The sequence below is a fragment of the Phoca vitulina genome, unplaced genomic scaffold (assembly GCF_004348235.1).
Source record: "Phoca vitulina isolate PV1807 unplaced genomic scaffold, GSC_HSeal_1.0 scaffold5, whole genome shotgun sequence".
NCBI classification, from domain to species: Eukaryota; Metazoa; Chordata; class Mammalia; order Carnivora; family Phocidae; genus Phoca; species Phoca vitulina.
In genome coordinates this window covers 80336385-80361807 of record NW_022589708.1, presented here as the reverse complement: position 1 = coordinate 80361807, position 25423 = coordinate 80336385, and the positions used below count along the sequence as shown (strand labels likewise).

Genomic DNA, 25423 nt, shown 5'->3' with positions numbered 1-25423 from the left:
CTTAACTTCGCACGTCTCAATTTCCTCACTGAGAAATGGGTGTAGGTGTGATAATCCATTTATTCCTTTATTCATAGGAACACCACCAGATTGTGTGGTACCATACATCAGGCCCTGGGCCACAAGGTAGGAATGCAAGGACAAGAAAGGAGCACTCCCAGCACTGGGGGCACAGAGCCACAGAGAACACAGACCGCAGAATCACAGTCCTGGCTAAATACTGGAGTCCCCTGAGCAGGGTAAACAATCCTGATGCTGGGCTCTGCCCAGGGATTCTGAGCAGGAGGCCTTGAGGTGTGGCTTTAGGAGGGATTCAGAGCTTCCCCTCAGACCCCAACAGGCAGTACACATCGAAAACTACTGCTTTCGCACTCTCAGAGAATTCCTTTACACCTGATTTGTTGCAGAACATTTCCCCCAGAGCTTGTTTGAAGTACTGAGGACACAGAGGTGGGGTGGTATTCAGTCCTGGGACAGGGTGTCCCACTTTCCCACACACGTTGTGTCAGCTCAAAGGGAGTCAGAAGCTCCACTGGAGGTCTGGTGGGTGGGTTGGCTCCCATCTTATCTGTTTACAGCTGATAACAAGAAAGAACCTTCCCCAGAGCCAGGGATCCGCTGCCCCTCACCAGGCTTCCAGCCCTTCTCAGGCAGCTGCTTCCAGCTGGGCCTTGCTCACCAAGGGAACCTGTGCTTCTCTGCCCTGAAATGCAAAGCACTCTTTTACAATACCTGTGGGTAAATGAGAGCACGTGACAGCCCTTTCCCTTCCTGGAGCTGCCTTAGGCAAACAGCCAGAGACAGGACTTTCCATCCCTCTTTCTGGCTTCTCAATCTTGTCTTGCTGGCAAGACATTTCCTTTGCTTTTCCTACAGGTTCCTTGTAAAGTGTATATTTTCAGAACCTTATTTGACACAGAAGTTATCATGATTTCTGAGATTTGGTTTCAAAGACTCCAGAAAAAAAAAAGGGGGGTGGGTGCTGAATAAATGAGATTGGCAAAGGTTGATACTTAATCTCTGAACCCCAGTTCAGTGAATCATTATCCTGCTTCTTGGTATATTCAAAAGCGACCACAAACAAAATATAATGAAAGGCAGTATGGGAGGAAATACAACTTTGGATACTACTCTTAGAACGTTAATGTCATAAGAATGGTTTGAATTTGTTCGATATTATCATGTAAACTGAAGTTTTAAAACTTCTTATTCAAAGAAATATAGCCCTTTAGATTATACATGGTTTTATTTTAGCGTACAACCCATTTTGCTCAAAAGAGTTTCTCTTGATTTAGAATCATATAATTTTATATATAACTAAACTATGCAGTGAACAAGTAATAAGCATTAAGTTCAAAGGTATTTGTCATGCCTGCAATCACAGATGCTTGTCCGAAGGTGTGAGGGGTCCTCCTCCAGAGAGTTTGCCCAGCCAGGTCTCCTGGTCCCCCCGGGGTCCTGGCAGCTCACAGAACTAGTCCTTGGGAGGCCCACGGGAGCCAGGCTCACCAATTCCCTTGGCTCTATTGCTGTATTTATTAGCCTCTGGAATAAACCTCACATTTAAAGATTATGAAAATTAAATCAGTATCAAAGACTATTTCATCTTTGGAGGAAGCAGGCTATTTCTAGAAAGCTGTTTTTATATTAAAATCACAGGACAATTTGCCCCAGAGTTGCAAAGCATCCTCTTCAGTGATGATAAAAGGGTCCCAAGGCCTTATTTTGGCAATCACTCCCTTCTTGGATCCAGAGCTTAACATCAGACAATGACTGGGGGAGTGCCCTCCCAACTCCGTGGTCTTCACACACTGAGCACCCTGTAGGCTTCTTCTCATAAAATTACCTATTGTTTGAAGATCTAACTGCCACAGGGACTTAAACTAAGCCTCCGTTGCCTCTCCTTTTACATGGAGGATAATAAAAACACTGCCCCAGAGGCATGCTGTATTAAATGGGTAATGTATATGACACAGTCACCACCGTGCTGGGCAGAGAGAAAAGGCTCAGTCTGTGGAAGGATCGATACATCCTCAGAAATCATTCGTGGGGAAATGTCTCCCTTTATATTCATGCTCCCCAGTCAAGACTTTTGGGACCCATGTCCCACCCAAGGGCTCCCTTCTCTAGCTGGGCCCTCACCACCATACAAGGGTATGCAGTATAAAATTTCCATTTTCCTGTGAAAACTTTTCTTGTTGAGATTTTAATTGTTTTTTGTGTTTTGTTTTGTTTTTTCGGTGAGGGAAAGGCTTGTTGCCTTAGCCACCAATGCTGACATCAGGGATTGACTACTCCTGTTGCTGTCAGCCCTGTTAACACCACTGAGGGGAGAATCAGCCCAAGTCTCCAGCCCTCACCCCACCCCCACCAGGTCTCACTGAGGGGACAGTCCTGGAGGCTCAGCATGGGCCCTGCCTGTCACAGCAGCTCACTGCCTAATGGGCTTCCACAGCAGAACGCAGAGATCTCACTGCTGTTTCTCACGGCCTAGAGAAGAAGAGGAAAGATCTGTTTCTTCTTTTCTTATCCGTCTTATGTCCTAACGCAGTTATTCTACGACCTGGAGTAAAGATCCCTTCAAATACAAAACCCGGTAAGACTCGACTTCCTTGGAAACAGATCTACACTTCCTTGGAAATTGATCTTCAATGTACTGAAGAGAGAAAGAGACGCTTACACCAGACCTGTCAGTGGGAAATGACCCGGAGACACCCTGTTAGGTAAGGACACACATCATCCAGATCTCAGGGCCAAGAGCGGCATCCAAAAGCCTCCAGAATAAACTGCAGTGCATGCACAAATGTTCCTTCTCATTAAGGGACATGCACACTTCCTTGGTCTCAAAATCTAAGTCACGACAACATTAATTAAGTTACATCTACAAGTTACAAAATGATGGCATAATATTTATTATACATTACATATTGAATATACTTACGTTTATATATGATTGCTTTACATTTTAAGCATATGTACATTTCTACTTTTAATATTTTAAACTTCAATAATTTTCTTTAAACATTCTAGGCTTCTGTTTTTTGTCAGTTTGGCATTACACATCATCCACTTGGGAGACAACAGTAAGAAACATTTTATTTATACTCCCTTTTTATTGTATATTTATTGTTTAGTCATCATCAGTCTCATACTTTCAATGTTTTCAAAAGGTTATCAAGGAGAGAAACATAAGGGTAACAGAGAAGAAATCAATGCTCCAGCCCAGAAGCTCCAGCAGAAAACACTCAACTGGACCCTGAATAACTCTGGGGAGGGGAATGGAAGCATGGATGGCTGGCGGCCCCAGGATTCAAGTCCCTACCTCAGGGCTTTCCAAGGTGGTAAGTCGCCTTGTCCCCCAAATAGCTTTGTGGTCATCTCCATCACTGGTCTCCCAGTTTAGGATCTGAGAACAACCTGGAATACATTAAGAATAAAATGAAAACCCCAAGAGAGTTCATTTTATCATCTTCACATGATGATATACTATAAAGCGAAAAATATGTCCGAGTGACGTGCTCCTTTGCTGTGAAAACAAGTTGTGCCCTTTCATTGGTACAATGTTGCATTTGCACAGGTCTAGAGGAGTGTGATAAACATATTCAAAACAACTATCCCACTCCAAGTGAAAAGCGCACCCTTGTTTGGCTTATTGCAGACTCTCTGGCTCCAGACCCCACGTCTCTCGCGGGGGGGGGGGGGGGGGGGGGGGCCCCTCGGGGGGGGACAAGGGGTTGGGAGGGTTTTCTGTAGTCATGAAAACCTGTGGGTGGTCCCCGCCCTGAAGGCCTGGTTTTAATCACTGTCCAGGCAAGTCACAGCCTGACTTTAACATATGAAAGGAAGGAAGAGAGAAAATGCTACTTGCTGGGGCCAGGGTTTCTCCTTGGGTCCTTGAGCCGGTTCCTGACCCTCCAGGACCCCTGGCAGTTAGTTTTGAATCCTTAAATTAACAAGCAGGGTTTACCTGAGCAAACACACATGGGCATGGAGGTAAAGTTTACTGCCTCTCCGGGGAGGCTCATGAGGCGCTCTCTGGGGGAGTCACCGCGAAGGGCCAGGGGGCAGCGGACGCCAACACCCAGGTGTCCCCCCAACAGGCGCGCCCCCTCCGCTGCGCTGCTGCAGGAATGGCGGCACCTGCGTCCTGGGCAGCTTCTGCGTATGCCCCGCCCACTTCACCGGCCGTTACTGCGAGCACGACCAGAGGCAGAGGTGTGTGCCTGCGGGAGCCGGCTGAGAGTTGGGCGGGGGGAGAACCGGGGCTTGACCTTGCGGAGGGGAGCGGGCGCGGGCGGAGGGCGCCGCGGTAGGGGTTGGGGGAGGGGAGTGGGGAGTGGATGGGCGCAGGCGCTGAACACGCGCGGGGTGTGGAGGGGCGTGGAGGGGCGCGGACACGAAGGGCGGGGGGCCGGGCGGGGCGGGGCGGGGCGTAGAGGGGAGCGGACACGAAGGGCGGGGCGTGGAGGGGCGTGGGCGTGGATAGCGCATGCGCGCCGACCCCGCTGATGCTGCCTCCCTGTCCACTCAGGGAATGCGGCGCCCTGATGCACGGAGCCTGGACCTTCCACCGCTGCCGCCTTTGCCGGTGTGTGTTCGCAGCTCTGCACTGTCTCCCCCAGCAGACGCCGGGCAGCTGCGGTAAGAGGATCGCGTCCTATGCACACAGTCCCCGCTCGCAGGGCATTGCTCCTTGGTACCCTCCAATCCGCAGAGCGGTAGCTGTGCCAGGCGACACAGAAACGAGAAACTGGGTTGATTGATCACTTAGGAAAGTCACATTGGTTGTGAATCACATAGCATATTATCATTATTATTTAAAGTGATTCCTAAGTTTACTCTGCCCCGATTGCTGGGTTTAAATGTGTTTTCCAAACAGTGTCCTTTGAGTGCGCAGACTTTGGGGAGCACAGCAGCTGGTAAGCAGAGCCAAGCCTGGCAGAGAGGTTGCCCACTCAATCTCCAGTGACTGCCCTACACCACGCCAACACCGTCTCCTTAACTTTGAAATGAGGAGGGCAGCGGAGCAGGACAGGGACAGGCGTGGATGGCCAGGCGCCGCCCTTTAGAGCCAACCAGGCAGTGCTCCCAGAGAAGGAAGGCACCTTGTAACCACCCTCAGACCTGCCAGGCATATGAAAAGCCAGGAGGGTGTGGAGAACACATGGGGTGAACACTCATTTGTGAGAATTCTGAGCAGGGAGCAAACTCAAGGCACATGTTTCCCTTGTTAAACTCAGGAACATGAATTTCCTGGGTCAGAAAACAGACTTAGGAAAAGGAGGCACAGCATTTCCATCCCACATCCTGCACCCTCTCCCGTCTTCGGCATGCTCTGCCTGGACTCCAGTGAGAAGCACAGTGAATGAAGGCACACCCCTTCAGCCTCTTCATCAGCCCTGAGGGCCTTGGCTGTGCAGTGAGCAGTCAAAGCTCCCAGACCCCCTTTTCTGTTCCTCCGTCCACCTTCTTCGACTCTGGCCAAATCCCACGGTTGAAGGGGATTTACTTCCTGATACCACAGCCCTTCAACAGCACTCCCCACCCCTTTGTCCACTGTCAGGACTGCAGGGGAGGGGCAGCACCACTGGGGGTGGACCCTCCAAACCAGCGTCCTGCCCCTGCCTTCCTGGTGGGCCCAGTAGTGGAGGAGCGCACTTAATGACTGCTCAGCTTCCAGCCCACCTTCCTGCCCCTCCCTCCCTGTGCTGCAACCTTGGGGAGGATGAGCTGTCAAGAGATGCTGAATGAAGGTACAGCCCATCAAGCCCCCTTCCTGCCCCTCCCTTCTCATCCAGCTGTGCATGGTGTGGCCAGTGCCAGTAGGGAGAGAGAGGTGATGGTACAGCATTGCACGATGTTGCGGGTTGTCCTCCCTCTCTCCTGCCCACCGGGTTTCCCAAAGCCCCCCGCCCCCCCCCTTCCATTTGCCGGGCTTATGCCCCTGATTCGCTGGCTGCTCCTTTTGTGGCCCAGAGAAAGAAGGACACAAGTTAGGGAACAGGCATCGGAATGGCAAGTGGCACCTGTGTGGTCCTACAGGTGAAGTCATTTCCTACATGCCCTTGGCGCTCCCAGCAGGAGTGTGGGGACGGGGCTAGCTGCGGGCATTTGCAGTCTCCTATGCAAGGCCAGCTTGGGTTCAGAAGCAACAGGGCAGGGACCAGATTCCAGACCCTCTGCTTACTGTTTTCTATCCTTGGAGACCTCCAAGGCTGGGAATGCTGTCTGCCAAGGACTGGGGCAGTGGCTCCTCCATGTGACTTCTGCTCATCACAGTTAAACAAAATAGCCATGTTTCACAGTAATTTGTCAGGTGCCGAAAGGACAGGAGCACTTTTGTACTGTTGGACCTTCCTCCCTCAGGGCGGATGACCGTGCTGGCTTGCTGACGGAGGTTATGATGACAGGAGGGATGGTGATGAGAATGATGATGGCTCTTAGCATAGTTCAGGCACTGTCTCCACTTTATCCCGTTTGATTCTCTTAAGTCCATGAAATAGGTATTATTGTACTTTTTATATTTGAGGAAGCCGAGGCTTCGAGGAGTTAATTCCTACAGCTAATAAACATGATCTGATATTTCTTTCTTAAGAGATAATCACAAAAGGCTAATTGTCAATTTAGAAAAAATACATTTTATAACATTTAATTATTTAAAAATAGTGCAAAAAAACATACCATAGCATATTGATGTAATTATTATTCTATGAATAGTAAGAATATTACTCTATGAATAAAATGGCTACCCTTTATGGACTACATAAGGACATCCCTGAAGTATGTCAAACACTTTTTTAAATTGTGATATAATTTGCAGTTAAGAGTATATTAGTTTCAGGTGTACAACATAATGATTCGCTATTTCTGTATGTTGTGAAATGATCACCACACTAAGTCTAGTTAACATCCATCGCCTCCCATAGTTATGGTTTTCTTTCTTGTGATGAGAATTTTTAAGATCTACCCTCTTAATAACTTTCAAATGTAGATTTATTAACTTTAGTCAACATGCTGTACATTACATCCCCGTGATTTATTTATTTTAAAACTGCAAATTTGTACCTTTTGATCTTTGGTCGTCACTCACTTTGCCCACCTCCCAGCCCTCACCTTTGGCAGTCACCAAACTTCTTGTATCTATGAGCTGTGTTGTTTTTATTTAAGATTCCACATGTGAGAGTTTATGGTATTTGTCTTTCTCTGTTCCATTTATTTAATTTAGCAGAACACCCTCAAGGTCCATCCGTGTTGTCACAAATGGCAAGATTTCCTTCTTTTATGTGGCTGACAAATACTCCATTGTGTGCGTTTGTGTTATCTATCATATATTTTCTTTTATCCACATTTATGTCACATTCATTTTATTTATATCATATATGTTCTTTGTCCATTCATCCATCAGTGTTCACTTAGGTTGCTTCCATGTTTTGGCTATTGTAAAAAATATGCAGTGAACACAAAGGTGCATATATATTTTTGAGTTAGTGTGTTTGTTTCCTTTGGATAGATGCCCAGAGAGGGAATTGCTGGATCATATGGAGTTCTATTATTAATTTTTTGAAAACCCCCATACCCGTTTCCGTAGTGGCTGCACCAGTTTACATTCCCACCAACGGTGCATAAGCGTTCAGGATGTGAATCTTAACTACTGTGCCATTTCTGTACTCTTCCTATAGGAATAATTATCAATATAAACTAAAGATATTTTTGATAGTGTTATTTTGAATATTGAAAATATAGCCATATTCTAAATCTATAGGTGTTTTAAATCCTTTACTGGGATGTTATGAGGATTTTGAAGAACATATGGAAGATAGAATGGAAAATTATGTTCCTAATATGATGAAAGAGATGTGAATCAAGGATACATCTGAATGGGTGAGTCGCCAGTAGATAACATCATACTACAAAATCATGACCCTCCAGCACCTCCAGGGACCTGAAGGACATAGGACCTCCTAGGGTCCTTCTTGCCCTGATGCTCTGTGGGTCCAAGAATGACAGGCTTTCTTAGTGCCAAATAGAATGTCTTTTCAAGAGCATGGTTTTCCATTCTGATTCAGAAGAACACTATTAGTTTCTCAACTTGCCCTCCACCTTCTCACATAGATGTTGAAGGATAAACTGAAAGTGAAATAATTGTGTTTGTTGCTGTGAGCTATTTTGTCATTTTCCTGTTACATGATGTAAATAGTGTTTTGTGAATAATATTCTCAATAAATATTGAATGGATGGTCTTTGACCAGTTAGTTCCAAATACAGCTCCAAAGAAGAAACACCATATAAGCCCTTACCTGTTATTAGATTGCATTCAAAAGAAACCATTTTGAGTATTCTAAAAACGATATGCTTGAGGCAGGCAACTCTCATTACCTCTACTATTTTCTTCATTTACATTTGTTAATTTTGCATTTAAAGAGACAGTGTAGCATAATAGAAAAAGCATTGGAAAATCCCTCCAAAATACTTGTTCAACTCCCCAAAAATAACTTGTTATAATGCTTACGATCTTTATGAAAGGTTGAATAATTTGCTTGTGTTTCAGTCTCTTCAACTACAAAATTAGAGCTGAATATTTACCCCATGGATTTGTTAAGATGAAAAGGACTTCACCTGTTATATATGATGCACAAAATAAATTATTATTTTATTCTCATCCCCATTAACAGTGTTCAAGTCAATATAGTGAGGTTTCAAAAATTATTTTATAATCTAGCATTTATATGCAAGTTTACTGAAATGTGTTTTTTAGTTTGTGAACAATATCCACTAATTGAGGGGCATTAAGTTAATTATGGTTAAAAAACAACAACAACAACAAAAAAACAGGCTTCCAGCAAACAGGAAGCTTAGTGTTGAGCCAGACCAAAAACTCATTATACCAAGGGGTGGTTCTTCCCCTACGTAGCCCCCAAAACTTAAGTATTTCATTAGCTTCAAGAACCAGTTTCGTGTTCCAAAATTTAGAGTCTTAAGTACTGACACGGTGAAGTAGCAAATTCAAGTGCCTTCAGGGGTAAACAGGGAATGTGAATGTCAGGTTGGGGTCAGGTCAAGCCTCACCTCATGCTTCCAACTCAGTTTTAAAAACGGTATTTCTGACACCAACCAACCCAAACAAGGAAACAACCATCATAGGGCCAGAACCAGCCTATTCGGCCTATGGGTGACATGGCCCTCCAGGGTCGTGGCCCCAGCCAGCAACAACATGCTGTGTGGGAGAGACAGAGACCCTTTGTCCTGCCCTCCGGGGACAGTCTCCCACGCTAGGTGCCATTGTAATGGGTAAGATTCTCTGGGTGTCATGGCAGGAGAGGAAGCCGTCTGGCTCCCAGAGGTATCTGCAAATTGGAGAGTTTTAGGAATGCTGCTTCTGGACCCCACATTGAAATATGACATTCTCCTCATTCAGGGTGGTCTTCAAACTTTTTTCTTTTTAATTTCCCACTCCCCTCCAGTAAAAACACTTGAGTATGTTCCCCATTCAGTGGTGTGAGACAGTGGTCATGCAGAGCAGGTGCAAACTTGATTTTACTTACATCTTCTTTCTCACATTTGCACAGGACTAATACACATGATAAAAATCTGTGCTGTGTCTGACCAAGTCTGAAAATGGCCTTTTGATAAGGATGTGATACGAATCCTAGGTCACAGTAAGTCATCCACTGGAGACAGAATTTCCTTTTTGGTAGGAGGTCAGTTAATGGCTGTAGAACAATTGATTCAGTCGATTCTAAGAAGTACAGTAAATATTGTAAGGCTTAGTTTTACATTTTCTGTAAATGTATAGTGGAAGTTCTAATATTGTCTCTCTGAGCTCAGTGGGTGACCGTGGGCCTCCCGAGAGGGACACCGTATGGTACTCACAGCCCCAATTTGCGTACCCCCATGGGCAGCGCTGACTTGGTCTAACCTCATTCCCAGAGCTGACTAAAGCAGGAGCCTGTGAGTTTGTATCCAAGAAATGACTGCCAACAGGGCCTTTCCTGTGGGCAGCCTGTTTCCTTCCAGCAGGGAGAGTCAACACTGAAGCTCAGTATGGGCTGACCCCGTTCTCACCTGGATTATTTTTTCAGACCTGGAAGATTTTGTCGCCGCGCGCTCCAATGGACTGAGTGCACAACGCATGCTGAGTGTCCTCTTCCTTCTTCCGTGCTTGCTCTTCCAAAGCCTCCTCAGGGAAGGGGGAGACTGCTGACCAGACCCTAGTTGACCGAACCAGACTGCTGACCGAACCCACAGTTCCACACCGGCAGAGCCTTGGCGTCCCCGCGCAGCCTGAGCCAGCATGGTCCTCCGTGGGAAGGCCGGGACTTGGGCAGCCTCTCATTTTCTGTGTTGTAGGGAATAGATCTGTTTCATCTCCTATCAAGTGAAGCATTCGATGAATGTTTTCATTGTTTAATAAATATTTTCATGAACGAGACTGTCTCGCTTCCCTAAGCCTTATTTCAAGGTCTGTGACTTAGACACCATGAGTAAACACTTGTGCTGGGGCCTATTCAACCCTAAATTCTCTCTGATGATTTCAGAGTAAACAGCACGTGGCCCCTCGCAGATGACAGCTCTTCCTCGAGCACCCCTTCATCCCCCCGACACAGATGCACCGTGGCTGTGGCAACACGTCCTGTCACGCATCTGGGCACTGTTCGTCTCCCGCACCGCTCTCTGAGTCCTCGGCCGGTAGACACGGCCCCACACGGGCTGTGCTCCGGGTCAAGCATAGCTGCAGCCTCAGAAAAGCTTCATGGATAAGGAAGGCAAGAGAGGGGAGGGAGGGTGGGAAGGAGGGAGCCAAGACGTGGGTCTGACAGCCAGTCAGCCCACCTCCTTTTCTGCGCTTCCTCTACTAACCAGGGCCCCTGTGACACCCTTTTCAGGGCAATTAGCACTGCCTGGGATTATCACCATCTCCTTAAAAGGGGAAGATCCTACACAGCAGAGCCCATTCTCAAGGCAAGGCAGAGGGAGAATTAGCACAAAGAGGTTACAGCCTCAGGCTCTAGGCTAGCCCTCCACTCTTGGAGTCCAGCCATCTCCTAGCCCGCCAGGCAAGCACAGCTTCCTTGCAGTAGGCCAGTCCCCGAATCTTGTTCCAGACTCAAACCTGTCCATGCACATGATGCGCCTTGCTCTGTGTTCCCAAAGCTGCCTTGCTCTGTTGGATCTGGGAACTGTATATATCTAGTGACTGGGGAAGGAGAGGAATACATGAGCGGAGGCTAATGGGCCTCTTGAAGCCTTGGGTGGGGGGAGCCTTGACACAACCCAAAGGTATGTATTCTTCCAAACACTGCGGTGCCATCCAGGATCTGCTATGCTGGCGTGCGTCGGTTAATTTCGAGACAGGTGTTACCATCTGGTCTCCATCAGGGTTCTATGATCAATGTGCAAACAAGGAGTAGAGAGTGGAAAACACGGGGTTAATGATTAATCATACCTGGGGCTGACAGGAGCATAAACCATAAGTAAGGAACATAACCAACAACAACATGAAGCTGGGTTAATAATGTAACTCATACAACTCTAGTACTGCTTATGCTTTCAAGACAGTCTAGGAAGCAAGCATCCAGCCTCAGTCTGAACCCCAAGGTGAAATCAATCTGAATTTGCAAAACATAAAGGGACTGAAGGCCCATCTTCCTATCAGTTGCACAGTACTCGGGAGTCAGGCGTTCTAAGCTGGATCTACCAACGATACTAGCTCTCTGATAATTTTCACAGCCCTGTTTGAACCATTCCTACAATGAGAAATCGGAGTGAAAACAAGAAGAATATTACCAGTTATTCAGGTAAACAAGAATAAAATGGGAGCAAGGAAAGGACTCGGGAATAGATAATACAGCCTGTGTTAAAATATTAATTGATCAAGATATTGATATTTTATAAGGCTTATGCAATTTCATTTAAAATGTTCCCAGCTGAACTCAATGGAAAGGCCATCCCATGACATCATATTGCCCTTGTGATGATGTAACACCGCACGTACTGGAGTACTTTTGGGGACAGAAAGGTGCCCTGCCCCCAGACAGTTACCACAATGCTCCACTGTCAAATACTGCACTGGAGGGTGGTTTTGACTCCCCCTCGATGAGAGAACACTACACCTCGAGGGGAACAGAGTGATCGATGTGAGCTCTGAAGTGGGAAGTCCCGCTGAGTTCCCTAGGCTGCTACCGAAGTGCTCCACGTAGTATGCACACATGTGGAAGTACACATATCTCCAGTCATCCGCTGACAGATACTTAGGTTGTCTCCGTTTCTTGGCCATTGTGAGTAATGCCACGGTGATCAAGGGATTGCAGGTATCTCTTCAAGACCCTGTTTTTATTTCCTTCACATACATACCCAGAAGAGGAATTGCTAGATCATAAGGCAGTTTCATTCTTCATTTTTTGAGGAACTTCATCCTGTTTTCCACGATGGTTGTACCAACAGTGTACAAGTGTTCCCCTTTGTTCACATCCTCATGAATACTCATTAGCTCTTGTCTTTGGTATAAGAGCCATCCTAACAGGTTGCATATGTCATTGTGGTTTTGATTTATATTTCCCTGATGAGTAGTGACATTGAGTCCCCCTATTCAGATACCCATAGATCATTTCATGTCTTCTTGGGGAGAAAGTCAGGTCAGGTCAGTAAAGGGTTGATTTGGACTATGGTTCCTGAAAAAGCAATTACTAACGTTGGGAGACATAAATATTTCTAGGCAATTGTGATTTTTGACAGCAAAGTTGTCTTTAAATGGTTTCCAGTGCATTCTGAGCTGTACCTTTTATATCAGCTCAATTATTCTAGAAACAAACAAGTGATAAACTTTGAAAACTGCTCCTCAGAACTTGATGAATATGTTTATACTATGTGTAGAATATTTACCAAATGCTTTTTACACTTTTATACCAATAGGAAGTATGCTGAAAAACATAGGCAGACAAAAGGACACATTGTCTTATTTTCGACGGCTGCACTTAGGAAATTGAACTGAGAGGACTGTCCCACATTTGAGAGGCTATAATTGTGGTCAAAAGGAAAAGCAAAATGTGTTCATTATTATTATTATGAATATGTAAGGTATAAACACTCATTTACCTTTTAAGCAGAAAATGTGTTCCTTCTAATAGAATAATTCCTGACTATAAATAAGAAAACCAAATTAACCATTTTTTATATCTATCATCTATCATCTATCTATCTATCTATCATCTATCTATCATCTGTCTATCTATAAATCATCTATCATTATCTATCTATCTATCTGTCATCTATCTATCATCAATCTCCCTCCCTCTCTCTCCCTCTAAGAAACATTTACCTAGGGGCACCTGGGTGGCTCAGTTGTTAAGCGTCTGCCTTCGGCTCAGGTCATGATCCCAGGGTCCTGGGATCGGGCCCCGCATCGGGCTCCCTGCTCCGTGGGAAGCCTGTTTCTCCCTCTTCCACTCCCCCTGCTTGTGTTCCCTCTCTCGCTGTGTCTCTCTGTCAAATAAATAAATAAAATCTTAAAAAAAAGAAAGAAAGAAAGAAAGAAACATTTACCTACCTAACTCAGAAAAGAACATAAATTACCATCCAGGAATTGTGAAAAGTAAGCCATCAGCTTCTTCATGGTGCATGGAGAATTTGAGGATAAAAGGTATTTTCCCTGTAAATAGCTCCCCAGGTGTCCAGAGAGATCATTAAAAAGCAGACACTTCCCAGGACACAAAAGAGGATCCAGGGCTCATGGTTGGAAACGTCACATAAATGTGTCACCTGTCTTATCTCCGTCCTGCCATTGAGGAAAGCACACAGAGACAGCTTCCTAGGCCAGGATCTCAGCGCTGCCCCATCCCAGGGATGAGCCTTCTCACAGCCCTGGTTTTGCTCACCATGACAGCTGATGCGGGGCCCTCCTCTGGAGACAGCACTTACAAGCTCTCTCCACTGTGGACTGTTTATAGAAGCGACTCTCTCCTTGTCACCTTCCCTTCTCACTCAGACTACCCTGGCACAGCTAGAAAAGTAGGATCTGTTCCCACAAGGCCATGTGGGCTCTTGCTAAGGGAGCCCCCTGAGGACACTGAGAGAAGGGACAGGGAGAGCCACAGGGGGTGATACAGTCACGGGGTGTCAATGTCCTGACCTTTCAGAGCCTTTAACCCACTTCTGCATTAGAGTTTACCGCAGAGTCAAAGCGAATGCCTGCCGGGCCAGGAGCCCTCTTGTACCTTCGGCCACATCACAGTCCCTGCACCCCGGCCTGGAAGCAATTGATTTCTTGGCTGGGAGCATTAAGCGGAGCTCTGAATGTATGTCCAATGCTTGAGGTCTGCAAAAGCCACCCTGGCACAAGTCACTTCGTATCACACGGGCAATAGGCCCTGTGACCGACCTTTCCATTGAATTTATCTTTGAATCCTTATCTTTAAGTTCTATAAGCTTTATAGGCACAGGCTTTGTCATTTCACCTGGACCCTCTGCCTTTGGAAAGGAAAACAAGGAGTGGTGTCTCCCCCAGTTAGAACGGCTGGGCCCCCCACTGATCCCCTGACCAGCAACTGGATCCCGACTAGACATTCTGAAAGTCTGTCGCGACAGCGATGGCTGAGTCCCCAGCAGTGAATCCTGGCAAGCTGGAAGGGAGCATGCTTGGAAATGTCTGCAGCACTTCCGCTGGTGTGTAGACACTGGCATGCAAGCAAAGATTCCATAGCCAGCTCTCCAGAACGAAATGGATCTATGAAAAATATGTGTCGTTACTTGTAATACTTGCTGTATATACTTACAAAGACGTTATACATTCGAAGGGGACAGACCTCTCAATTTATTAATAGTAAGGTAGATTCAGTTTGTTATACATAACATATAGATAGCTCAGAATTTATACATAATAATAATAGCAACATATATAATATTCTGTTGTAAATCCCATGTAGCCAATAAGCTGTTGTTGAGTTTTTACCCAATTTTGCATATGAATGCAACCTATGGTTCTGATTCAACCATAATCTGACAAATGGTGCTGCATCGTAATTCACTCTTTCTGCAATGAATGTATTGTCATTACATCTGTATGTGATCTACTGAGAAACGATTTCTAATGCTCATACAAATGAAGTCAATGAACTGAAACCCCTTTGAACTCTGTTACTACATGTGTGAGAACTTCACGGCTTGTTGACATGAGTGACTCCTTTGCTGTTTTAAAATGTACCTGGGATTAGTTTTAGTCGAGTCTGGTGAGACATACAGGCACAGAAAAGATTGTTATGAAGGAAGAAGTTTATACGTGCAGATCCCTAGAAATAGGAGGCATGGAACACCACACAGAGCCACATGGGGAAGCACCAGCCTCCTTCAGGAGACAGGGCTACAAGGGAAGATAGCAAACCTTGGTCGTCATTCTGAGTAGACATAAAATGAGACAAATTGCGGTTTGAGTTTTCCTTTCAGATCATGCATATGTATGAAACACGTTGCATCTGAATGGACTTTGTGTGCCCTGTCAGGGTCAGTATCTTCCTCCACAAAACAAAATCTGAGACTGCTGGATTGAAAAATGTCACTTACTCACCCCAGAAACTCCTAGAAATCCATCATCTCCAGAGTATAGTTTCCATGCCATCTGCAGGGAGGCTCTAAGGATTAAGAGTCACTACCTGGTGGGCTCCATGGGTGAATGCAGCACTCAGAGCCTAGGGCTGGACCTTATGAGGAAAGACTTCTGAGGGCAGAAGGAAGACACTAGGCGCATGAGACCATGGCACAGATGAAGGGGCTAAGGTTTCCAGATCAGAGACTCGGTAGAGTATCACCACCTGAGCCCGACCATGTCTGGCTGACGTCCCTTCCCCATTATTGGTGCTCCTCTGAGCGGGGATGAGGCCAGATATGAGGCTGCGGCTGGCATGAGCACCACCTGGGGGTCTCCCTACAAGACTGCAGTAGGCCTTCCTTCTCCTCTCTTGTCTTCTCCAACTACCCGTGTGCCAGGACAGGTACTTTCTTCCATGACTTCAGCAATTTCACCGACAGAAGCAGGCGAGAGGCAGAGAAGCGAAGTCAGGTCTCCAAAGATTGGCCCAGAAACGCATTCACCCTTTTTCAGTTAGGTAGTTTGCAAATATTTTCTCCCACTCAGTATGTTGTCTTTTCAATGTGTTGATGATCGGTGATTTCCTTTGCTGTGCAGAAGCTTTTTAGTTTGGTGTAGTCCCAGCTGTTAATTTTGCTTTGTAGCTTTTGCTTCTGGTGTTAAATCCAAAAATCAGTATCAAGAACGATATCAAGAAACACTCTTCCAAAAACATTGTGTGTTAAGGTGAACAAATGAATAGAGATATTCTGACACCTCTGTGCTCCATAGTTTTAATAGATTCTTGGCTGGCTCAGCAGGCACAGCATCTGACTCTTGATCTCAGAATCTTTAGTTCAAGCCCCGTTTTGGTCATGGAACCCATTAAAAAAAGGGGGGTTGTTAAGAGCATTCTGCCCCATTTTCATCTAGGCATTTTATGGGTGTAGCTCTTTTGTTGAAGTCTGCTACCTTTTGACGTCCTTTTTGTGGATGGGGTTGGACAGGCATCCAGTTGCATTCCTTTGCTTGCGGCTGCCCAGTGTTTCCAACACCACTTATTGTGCAGACTGTTGCTCCCCTATTTTATATTCTTGGAGTTTTGTTGTAAATTAATTGACGAATTAATTGTTGATTTCTTTCTGGGCTTTGCAGTCTGTTCCATTGATCTGTGTGTCTGTCTGTATGTCAATACCATACCGTTTTGATTTCTACAACTTTGTAATACACTTTGACATCAGAAAGCATGATGCTTCCAGTTTTGTTCTTTCACAAGATGGCTTTGGTTACTCAGGGCTTTCTGAGGTACTATTCACTTTGTAGGATTATTTGTTCTATTTCTGGAAATGCCATTACATGTTGGTAGGGTAAGCACTGAATGTTTAGATTGCTTTACGTAATGTGGACCTTTTGATTACATATATTCTTGGGATCCATTAGCGTGGGAAGCCTTCTGACTTAATTCTGTCTTCCTCAAATTCTTTCACTAATGATTTATGGTTTTCAGTATACAGGTCTTTCACCTCTTGATGAAAATAATTCCTAAGGATTTTATTCTTTTTCACTGATTATAAATTAAAAATGATTTTCATAATTTCTCTCTATGATAGCTTCTTATTGGTGTATAGAGATGAAACTCATTTTTATATGTTGAATCTGTGTCCTTAAGTTTTACTGAATTCATCTGTTAGTTCTATGAGTAATTTTATAGAGTCATTAGGGGTTCAATATATCATATCATGTTCCCCTAATAAGTGAAAAATTAACTGGGAATATAAGTTGATGCCATGTAACTTAGAAGAAAGGATACAGATATGCTCAGTGATAGTTTTCAATTTCTCTAAAATGTTTTGTGATTAATGTAATCAAAGGAATCCATAAATATGGCTTGTTTTAATGTACTGTTTTCTTTAAGCCGGATGTACAGAGCTGTGGCGTGGACCAATTATTCCCAATACTTTCCCAACCTACACCCTGTGCGCTTTGGGAGGCCTACACGGTTCTCTCTACTTTCTGCTCTGGAAACCAGTGTCTGACTCAGCTGCTCAGAAAATACTTCTCGAAATAGTGCACTTGGGAAGAAGCCTATTTCTTCATAGATCGCCTAGAAACGCTGAATTGTACAGAATTGTTTTTGATCTCTCCGGGAATCCTTGAAGATGTCCCAGGTGGAATGTGGCTTGTTTCACAGACAGATCAGGGAGCCCCGCTGCGCTCCTGCAGTGCCTCCTGTGGCCACCAGAGGGGGGTGTGTGCTCTCAACAAGGACCCTGCTCTGAGACTCCACAGAAGACACAAGTGAATCTCCTCTGGGACTTCCTTTACAATCAGGCAATTGCTTCCGGATGATTTATTCTAAAGTCTTTGGGATCTACTGACAACTCCGTACAAGTAACAACCTAAGGTACTACAGTGACTAAATCGTGTCCCTTCTTACACGTGCAGATACAGGAAATTATAAATGAATGAATGAAGGTGGACCTTCACCTCACGTGAGACAGAAAATGAACCCCAAATGGATCACAGACCTAAATTTAAGAGCTAAAGCTATAGACCTCAGAGAAGAAAGCATTAGAAGAACTGTCCCTCACCTTAGATTTGGCATCTGTTTCTCAAGGATGACCCCAGAATCAACAAGTGGAAGAACAGAGACATGGGTAAATTGGTCCCCAACAGGACTGTCTGTCCTCTTGGCTCCCCATGTGCTCCAGGCTCCAGGCAGGACCTGTACCAGTCATTTCTTTCTACAACCCATGTAGCAGTAGCCGTTACGTTCTCCGTTTTAGGGATGGGGTCTGTAGCTTCAGAGCCCCGCCTGGTGTCACCCAGCTACCAAGAGGCTGAACAGGGGCTAGAACTGCTGACTCTCTGCCATTGGACTCTGTGCTCCATCGAAACGGCTCCTCCCTGGAACTCAGGTGTGCAAACTCCACATCCAAACCCCGAGGCCTGGGGACCTCACTGAACTCAGGGGGCAGTGGTGCCCGCTCTGACTGGGGCTGGGCCTGGGCCTGTTGTCTGACGACGGCAGGCCTTGGCCCTGAGGCTCTCCCAGTACCAGCCAGCCTTCATCTGGGCAGGAGGAGGTTTCTCCCTGGCACCAGGCACAAAGGTTCATGTAACCTCAGACCTGAGAAGTCCCTTCTGAAGCATCTGGATGCAGCCTTCTTGTCAGGTGGGGCCCCCAGGGGTGGCAGGAACCTGGAGTCAAATCCTGCCTCGGCCTCACTGTGGAGCACGGAAGTCGGAAGTTCCTTAAAGCCTGGATTCCCTTATTAGTCAAAAGGGGACAGCATTTCTACCTTCCTCGTGGAATTGTTATTGGGATTGACTGACATGATTCATGTTCTCAAAAGACACTCAGTAATCCTTAGCTGTACCTGTTTAAGTTAGCCCACTGTGAGCCCGCTGGGGCCATGGGCTCTGGGCCTCGGCCTCACTCTGTCCCCTCTGCCCGGCAAGCCCAGCTCCCCCGGATTCAATTGTCCTTCCAGAAAGCCTTCATCACTTCCACTATGGGTGACAGGTCCCTCAGTTGGGATCCCACAACACTGGTGCTCACCCATCAGACCCAGGCGAGCCCTGGGACTGGACATCACCCAGAGCTTGTGTCCTGGGCATGGACAATCCCCAGTGTGGACACTGGCAGCCTGGAGCTCCCTGAACTGTCACCTGCTTTGGGAACAAATGTTGGGGTGCCTTGAGATGGGGCTCTGTCCCTCCATAGCAGACAAAATGAGCTGCCCTCAGCTCCATCATGCCTGTCCCCCATCTGCCCCCACCGTGTAATCATTGGTACATGGCAACTCGGGCCTCCTTGGCTGCCAGGATCCCAGAGGCTTTTGGTGGTTGGTATTGAAAGTATTTTCTGGAGGTGAATTTGGTTTTGATGGAAACCTGGCCACCCCCTACAAGCCCACACAGAGCCTGTGCCCCTGACCAATACGGCAGCGCCCCAGCCTGTGGCAGCCCTCCCCCTCGTGCTCAGAGCTCTCCTCTCTCTCCTGCTCCCCATCCAATGGTGTTTTTCTCTCTTCCTGCAGGGAGAGCCCCCAGTGTTCTCTCTCTGAGGATCTGTCTTCTGTGCCTGGGGAGCTCTATCTTGTGGCAGAGAGGACAGGGGTGACTGGCCATGGCCTCCCATACAGGTTCAGGTGAAGTGGACTCCCCCTCACCTGCTGCTGGGGGAGGACAGGGGTCTCCCCCTTCTCCTCACATGGTGTCTTGAGCAGGAAGTGCAGCCCCCTCTCTCGCACAAGCTGAACTTGAGGGACACCACGGTTGGGGCAGGCAGGGGCAGGGGGTCACTGCTGGAGGAGCCTGAGGGCTGTGGAGGGGCTATGCCCAGTGCCAAAGCCCCTGGCTGAGGCTCAGTCCATCCTGCAGCTCCCATAGGCACCCAGTGTGCTTTCTAAAGGTCTCTCGTGCTCACAGAGGTGCCAGTGGTTCTCGCTGTCGCCACTAACCCTACATCCGGATGAACGCATGTCTGTAACTCACAGACCCGCGCTGCCATCCGAGGTTCCTCCCTGAGACGATGGGCTCCAGCCAGGATGGCCAGGGCGCAAGCAGACAGGAGGGGCCTGACATGCAGCCCTCTGCTGCCTGGAGCACGGCCTGGTTGCTCGAGTTAGAAGCTGAGTTATGGCGCAGGAGGGGCTGGAGTGGCTGGGGCGCGTCCCGGGACGGGCCTGCGTGAGGTGTGTCCCAGGACTCGGGGCAGGGATGCTTGTGGGGGAGGACCCCTGAGGGGGGTGTGGGCAGGCTCTTCCCTGCTCTGTGGGTCACTGCCAGGGACCCTGATGGCCTCACTGCTGGCTTGTCCTCCTCATGATTTCAGGGCTCATCTCGAGTCTCCGGGGTCCCTCCTTTCCCAAACAAGGCGCCACCTTAATAAAGAGAGCATAGATAGAGGAGTCTGCGGCCAATACTCCAGAAATGTGGCTCAAGGGGGTTCCATTTGTTCCTCTAGGAATCAGTCCTAAAGAAACAGAGATTTATGGCACGGATGTACTTTTCAGTGTAATTCTGAGAGGCAAATCCGTATAAATGGCTCAACTGTTCAACAGCTGGGGCAGCTGAGGAAATGCTCTGTGGCCACTGAGAATGCCCCAGGGGACAGGAGTGACAGTGTCTGTCCACTGTGGGGACGTCAGGTAGATCAAGAGCCCAGCCCTGGAACCCCCCTGCCCCACCATGTCACACACACACACACACACACACACACACACACAGCACTCAGAGGGAAAGGACTAGAAGATGGACTCATGTGTTAAGGGTGATTATTTCTTGGGAGAAGGAATGTGTCTTCTTTTCTTCATATTCAAATGATTTTTTTTTTTTTTAAAGATTTTATTTATTTATTTGAGAGAGAGAGAATGAGAGACAGAGAGCATGAGAGGGAGGAGGGTCAGAGGGAGAAGCAGACTCCCTGCCGAGCAGGGAGCCCGATGCGGGACTCGATCCAGGGACTCCAGGATCATGACCTGAGCCGAAGGCAGTTGCTTAACCAACTGAGCCACCCAGGCGCCCTCAAATGATTATTTTACTAAATAAACATAATCTGGCTAATACCTAAAGAATTATTTACTTTAGTACCAAATATATTAGTAGTAAATGGGAAGATTTCATGTGAGATTTTAACATTTTTATAATATGCACATTACAATAGGATAAACGTGGTCTATCCAGGAAAATGAAAGAATTTAAAGGTGTCTCAAGGACCCAGACATTTCTCTTGTGGTTTCTGCCTTTCGAGGCATCCTTATAAATGGGAACCTATCCCACATAATGAAAAGACTTCATTTTGCGGCTTCCCAGAATCTTTGCATTGTCAGGAACATTCCTTTGTAATAAAAATGTTATTTTTATAAAAAATGGAAAAACATTATGAATCACTCTTCTGTTCTGTAACCAGACACAAAAGGCCATATTGTAGGATTCCAGGCACAGGAAAATCCCAGAACAGGTAAACAACAGAGACAGGGAGAAGAGCAGTGGTCTCTGTGATGGGAATGTTCTAGAAGTGAATGGTTGAGCAACACTCTGAGTGTACCTCATGGCACCTGGATATACAATTGAAAAGGATCAGAGGGGCACCTGGGTGGCTCCAGTCCTTAAGCTTCTGCCTTCTGCTCAGGTCATGATCCCAGGATCCTGGGACTGAGCCCCCATCAGGCTCCCTGCTCAGCGGGAAGCCTGCTTCTCCTGCTCCCTCTGCCCCTGCTTGTGTTCCCTCTCTCGCTGTGTCTCTCCCTGTCAAATAAATAAATAAAAACTTTATAAAAAAAAAAAAGAAAGAAAGAAAGAAAAGAAAAGGATCAGAGTAGGGGCGCCTGGGTGGCTCAGTTGTTAAGCTTCTGCCTTCGGCTCAGGTCATGATCCCAGGGTCCTGGGATTGAGCCCCGCATCAGGCTCCCTGCTCAGCGGGAAGCCTGCTTCTCCTCTCCCACTCCCCCTGCTTGTGTTCCTGCTGTCGCTCTCTCTCTCTCTCTCTCTGTCAAATCAATAAATAAAATCTTTATTAAAAAAAAGGAAAAGAAAAGGATCAGAGTAAAATTTTATGTAAACTCAGATTCTACTTTATTTAACGAACAAAGTACAGGAAGCCATTATACAGGTGCATACAGACCACAAACACTACAAAGAATGCAATGACAGGGGAGGGGAAGCCGTCCTTCGGGGCTGTAGCCAGCACGAGCTGCTGCTCGGGGGCCGGGGCTGGTTGCTCCACTGAGGCAGGGGGCTGCTCGGGCCCGGCGGCGACCCCAGGACCAGGGCCTGGACCCTGCTCGACCTCCGGGTCGGGCATCGGTGCGGGTGGCTCTTCCAGCGCAGGAGCGTGAACGAGCGCTCTGACTAGCACCTGCGCCGGCGCCCGCGGGGCAGGGGGCGCCCCTGCTCTCCCTAGTGGCTGAGCCCCCGCAGCAGGGACGGGCTCGGCCCGCGGGGGCTCTGAGGCGACAGCAGGGGCCACAGAGCGAGCTGGGCCCAGTTCTTGCGCTCCTTCCGGATCTCGCTCCGGGGCTGGTGCTGTAGCTCCAAGAAGAGAAAGTATCGTCGGCCTGATGGGCTTCCCACGTCCCTCCTAAGTGAAGGAAACTTTTCCCTCCGCTCAGTGCTGTCTGAGTCCAGGATCCGATCCCTGGGAGGTCTCCCCGGACGGCAGGCCATGGGGACAGGGACCTGGGACTACGCACTGCTCCCGGCCCAACCGCACTCTATGGAGGCTTGCTCTGCGTGGCCCGCCCGGTCCCCTCCACGGGCCCTCGCCAGGCACCCCCGGCCCTCCTCACCCCCAGCCTCTGGCTCCGGGGGCTCCAGGGCTTGCAGCTGTGACAGCAGACGCTGGGCACGGCGTTCCAGGTCCGAGCCTGGCATATGGAGGCCCATGTACGTGAGCAGCACGTTCAGGCGGGGAAATTCTGGGGGCTGGAAAAAATCCTGGGGATATTGGTCCAGCCATGTGCCCAGGATGGAGGAGATGGCCCTGGGGACAGACAGGTAGGCAGGGAGTCAGAGGACAAGGCACCCTCCCACACAGATGTCCCAGGGAACCCCTGAATGTCAGAGACCGGGCCTACTCCTTGTCCACCTGTGATCTGGAAGGACTGCCTGACACAGGCCTGGTCACAGAGGACAGGCTGCCAAAAGCCTTTGTGAGGGGGAGCCTTTGATCAATGGTGTGGCCATTTCTGTCCTTGTTGGGGGAGTCCGGGCACACTCCTCAGTCTGTGTCCTTGCCCACTTGCCACTTGGATTCAACTGCATGCGGCCAGGGAGGGGTGGTGTCGGGCCTTGTTCATTGCCCTCACTGCACACATCACTGCTCTGTGAATATCCAGCCAAGGAGGGAGCAAAGGGACTCTGTCTCGTGCCAGGCCTTCCCAGGACCCTCCCAATACCTCCAGCTTTACCTCCTGTGCCTAATGCTGCCTCATTCACTAGGTGCCATGAGTGGGTCTCTTTCCACTGACACTCCTCTCCCACAGGGTGGGGGACGTCTGTCCCTGAGCTCTCACTGGGTCTCCTGAGCACCTGCTGAGCACCCAGTGTCCAGGTTCCACCAGATCGCTGAGTGTGATGGCCCCACACTCCTTGTTCTGGGTCCCGGGATTGGGGTAGAGACAGGGCTGGGAGGGGGCAGGGATGGGCAATGACTCTCTCAGGGGCTGAAGCTGTCCTCCAGCCCCCTCTGCTCTCCCACAGTGCCCACAGCCCACCCACAGCTCCCCTTTTTCCCAGATTCCTAAAATAGGAGTCGCAGATGTGTGGGATGAGGGTCCAGCAGCCGCCCATCTCACAGTCCCCTCGCTGCCCTCATGGGGAGGGAATTCCCTCCCGTAGTAGCCGAAGCTCACTCACATGTTCCGCTGCTCCAGGGCTCCGCCGAGCTCATCAGAAGTAGAGAGAATGCACCCATATCTAGAGGAGGCCAGAGGGGCACCACATGAAATGTCCTGTGGATGCCACCTCTCATCATGTCTAGTGTCACTGTCTGACCCCCGACTAGTCTGGAGCCCTGGGAGGTGCTGTCTGCTCTGTGCAGGGGTCAGTCAGCTCCTAGGGAAGCACCTGCACTGAGTGGGGCTTCCTGAATGCTTGATGAATGGAAGGGCCCCAACCACCCCATCACAGATACCTGAGTGGGCCTGGGCCCCCTGCTCAGCCCCAGGGATCCCTGCTCTGGTTTCACCCAGGACACGGACCCCAGATGGAGTCTCAAATCTCCCTTTCAAATGGCAAAACAGCCCAGCTGGAGACCATAGTGACAGTGAGGGATGAGGCAGAGGATTCCTCGTGAGGAGCAGGACAATGATAAATGAGCACAACCACAGCCCCTCTAGCAGGCCTTTCTGCAGGCCCAGGCCCCCAGGTGTACTTTCCCTAAAACCACTGAGTCCCTATAATAACTCTGCCCCAGTCAGAGGAGCAAACCGAGGCTCGAGGAAGTTTGGTGACATTCCTGAGACTCACAACCAGGCGGTGGCCAGATCTCACTGGGCTGTGGAGGGGCAGGGTGCTCACGTTGTAAAGAAGAGGTCCAGCACCTCGGGGTGGTGGCAAAAGCTGTGTTCGTGCCCAGGAATGTGGAGATGTAGCTGAGGTCTCTGCCTAGGAAGGCGGGCACCAGGTGTTATTCGCATCTCCAGCAGGTCAGCCCGGTTGGTCCAGAGCACGCGGGTCTCATTCCTCTCTGTGGCTGAGCCATTTTTATCCTGAGGTGAAACGGAGGAGACATGCACTCAGCTCTGTAGCCACCAGGAGGGTTGGGGGTGGGAGCGCAGACCAAATCCCCAAGATCTCAATGACTTATGGCAACAGGTGGGACAGGAGGGCCCATGGTAGAAAAAACAATGAGGTGCCTGGGTGGTTCATTGGGTTAATCCTAAGACTCTTGGTTTTGGCTCAGTCACGATCTCAATGTCTTGAGATCGAGCTCCTCGTAGGGCTCCGTACTTAGGGCAGAGTCTGCTTGAGGATTCTGTCTCTCCTTCTGCTTCTCCCCACTCTCCCCCTGCCTCTCTCTCAAATCAATCAATCAATCAACCAATCAGTAAGTCTTTCAGGAAAAAGAAAAAAGGTCCTTGACATCCATACAAGGAATTGAAGTAGATGATGTCGGAACACGTTTTATGTCAGGTCAGGTTGTTAGCTGAGTATGGACACCACCTCCCCGCATGAACGGCACCGATCCCGTGATCTCTGACAACATACCCCATTCTTGAGATGAGAGCACAGACACGTTTTCTTAGGCGAGAGGGCTCAGGATAGTAGGGCATGTAGGATGTTTAGTGCAGCACTGTGAGTTGGCCACAGAGGGGAGTCCCATCAAAGCCCTCCATCAGTCAAGGCCTCAGTGGCTGT

The 25423-nt window shown here is 48.2% G+C and overlaps 2 protein-coding genes across 2 annotated transcripts; one reads left to right on the top strand and one right to left on the bottom strand.

Moving 5' to 3' along the window:
• Window positions 1–2700: 2700 nt before the first annotated feature.
• On the top strand, window positions 2701–10422 carry LOC116631357 (cryptic protein-like). The gene is made up of 6 exons (XM_032402513.1): window positions 2701–2723; window positions 3031–3083; window positions 3171–3341; window positions 4101–4215; window positions 4532–4641; window positions 10080–10422. Exons 1-6 carry the CDS (start codon window positions 2701–2703, stop codon window positions 10199–10201), a joined length of 594 nt encoding a protein of 197 aa, XP_032258404.1. The 3' UTR covers window positions 10202–10422.
• Window positions 10423–22142: 11720 nt separating this feature from the next.
• Window positions 22143–24821, bottom strand: LOC116631267 (ral guanine nucleotide dissociation stimulator-like). The gene is made up of 4 exons (XM_032402453.1): window positions 24584–24821; window positions 23921–23980; window positions 22852–23045; window positions 22143–22588 (listed from the first exon to the last, which is right to left on the bottom strand). Exons 1-4 carry the CDS (start codon window positions 24700–24702, stop codon window positions 22143–22145), a joined length of 819 nt encoding a protein of 272 aa, XP_032258344.1. The 5' UTR covers window positions 24703–24821.
• Between the last annotated feature and the right edge of the window lie 602 nt (window positions 24822–25423).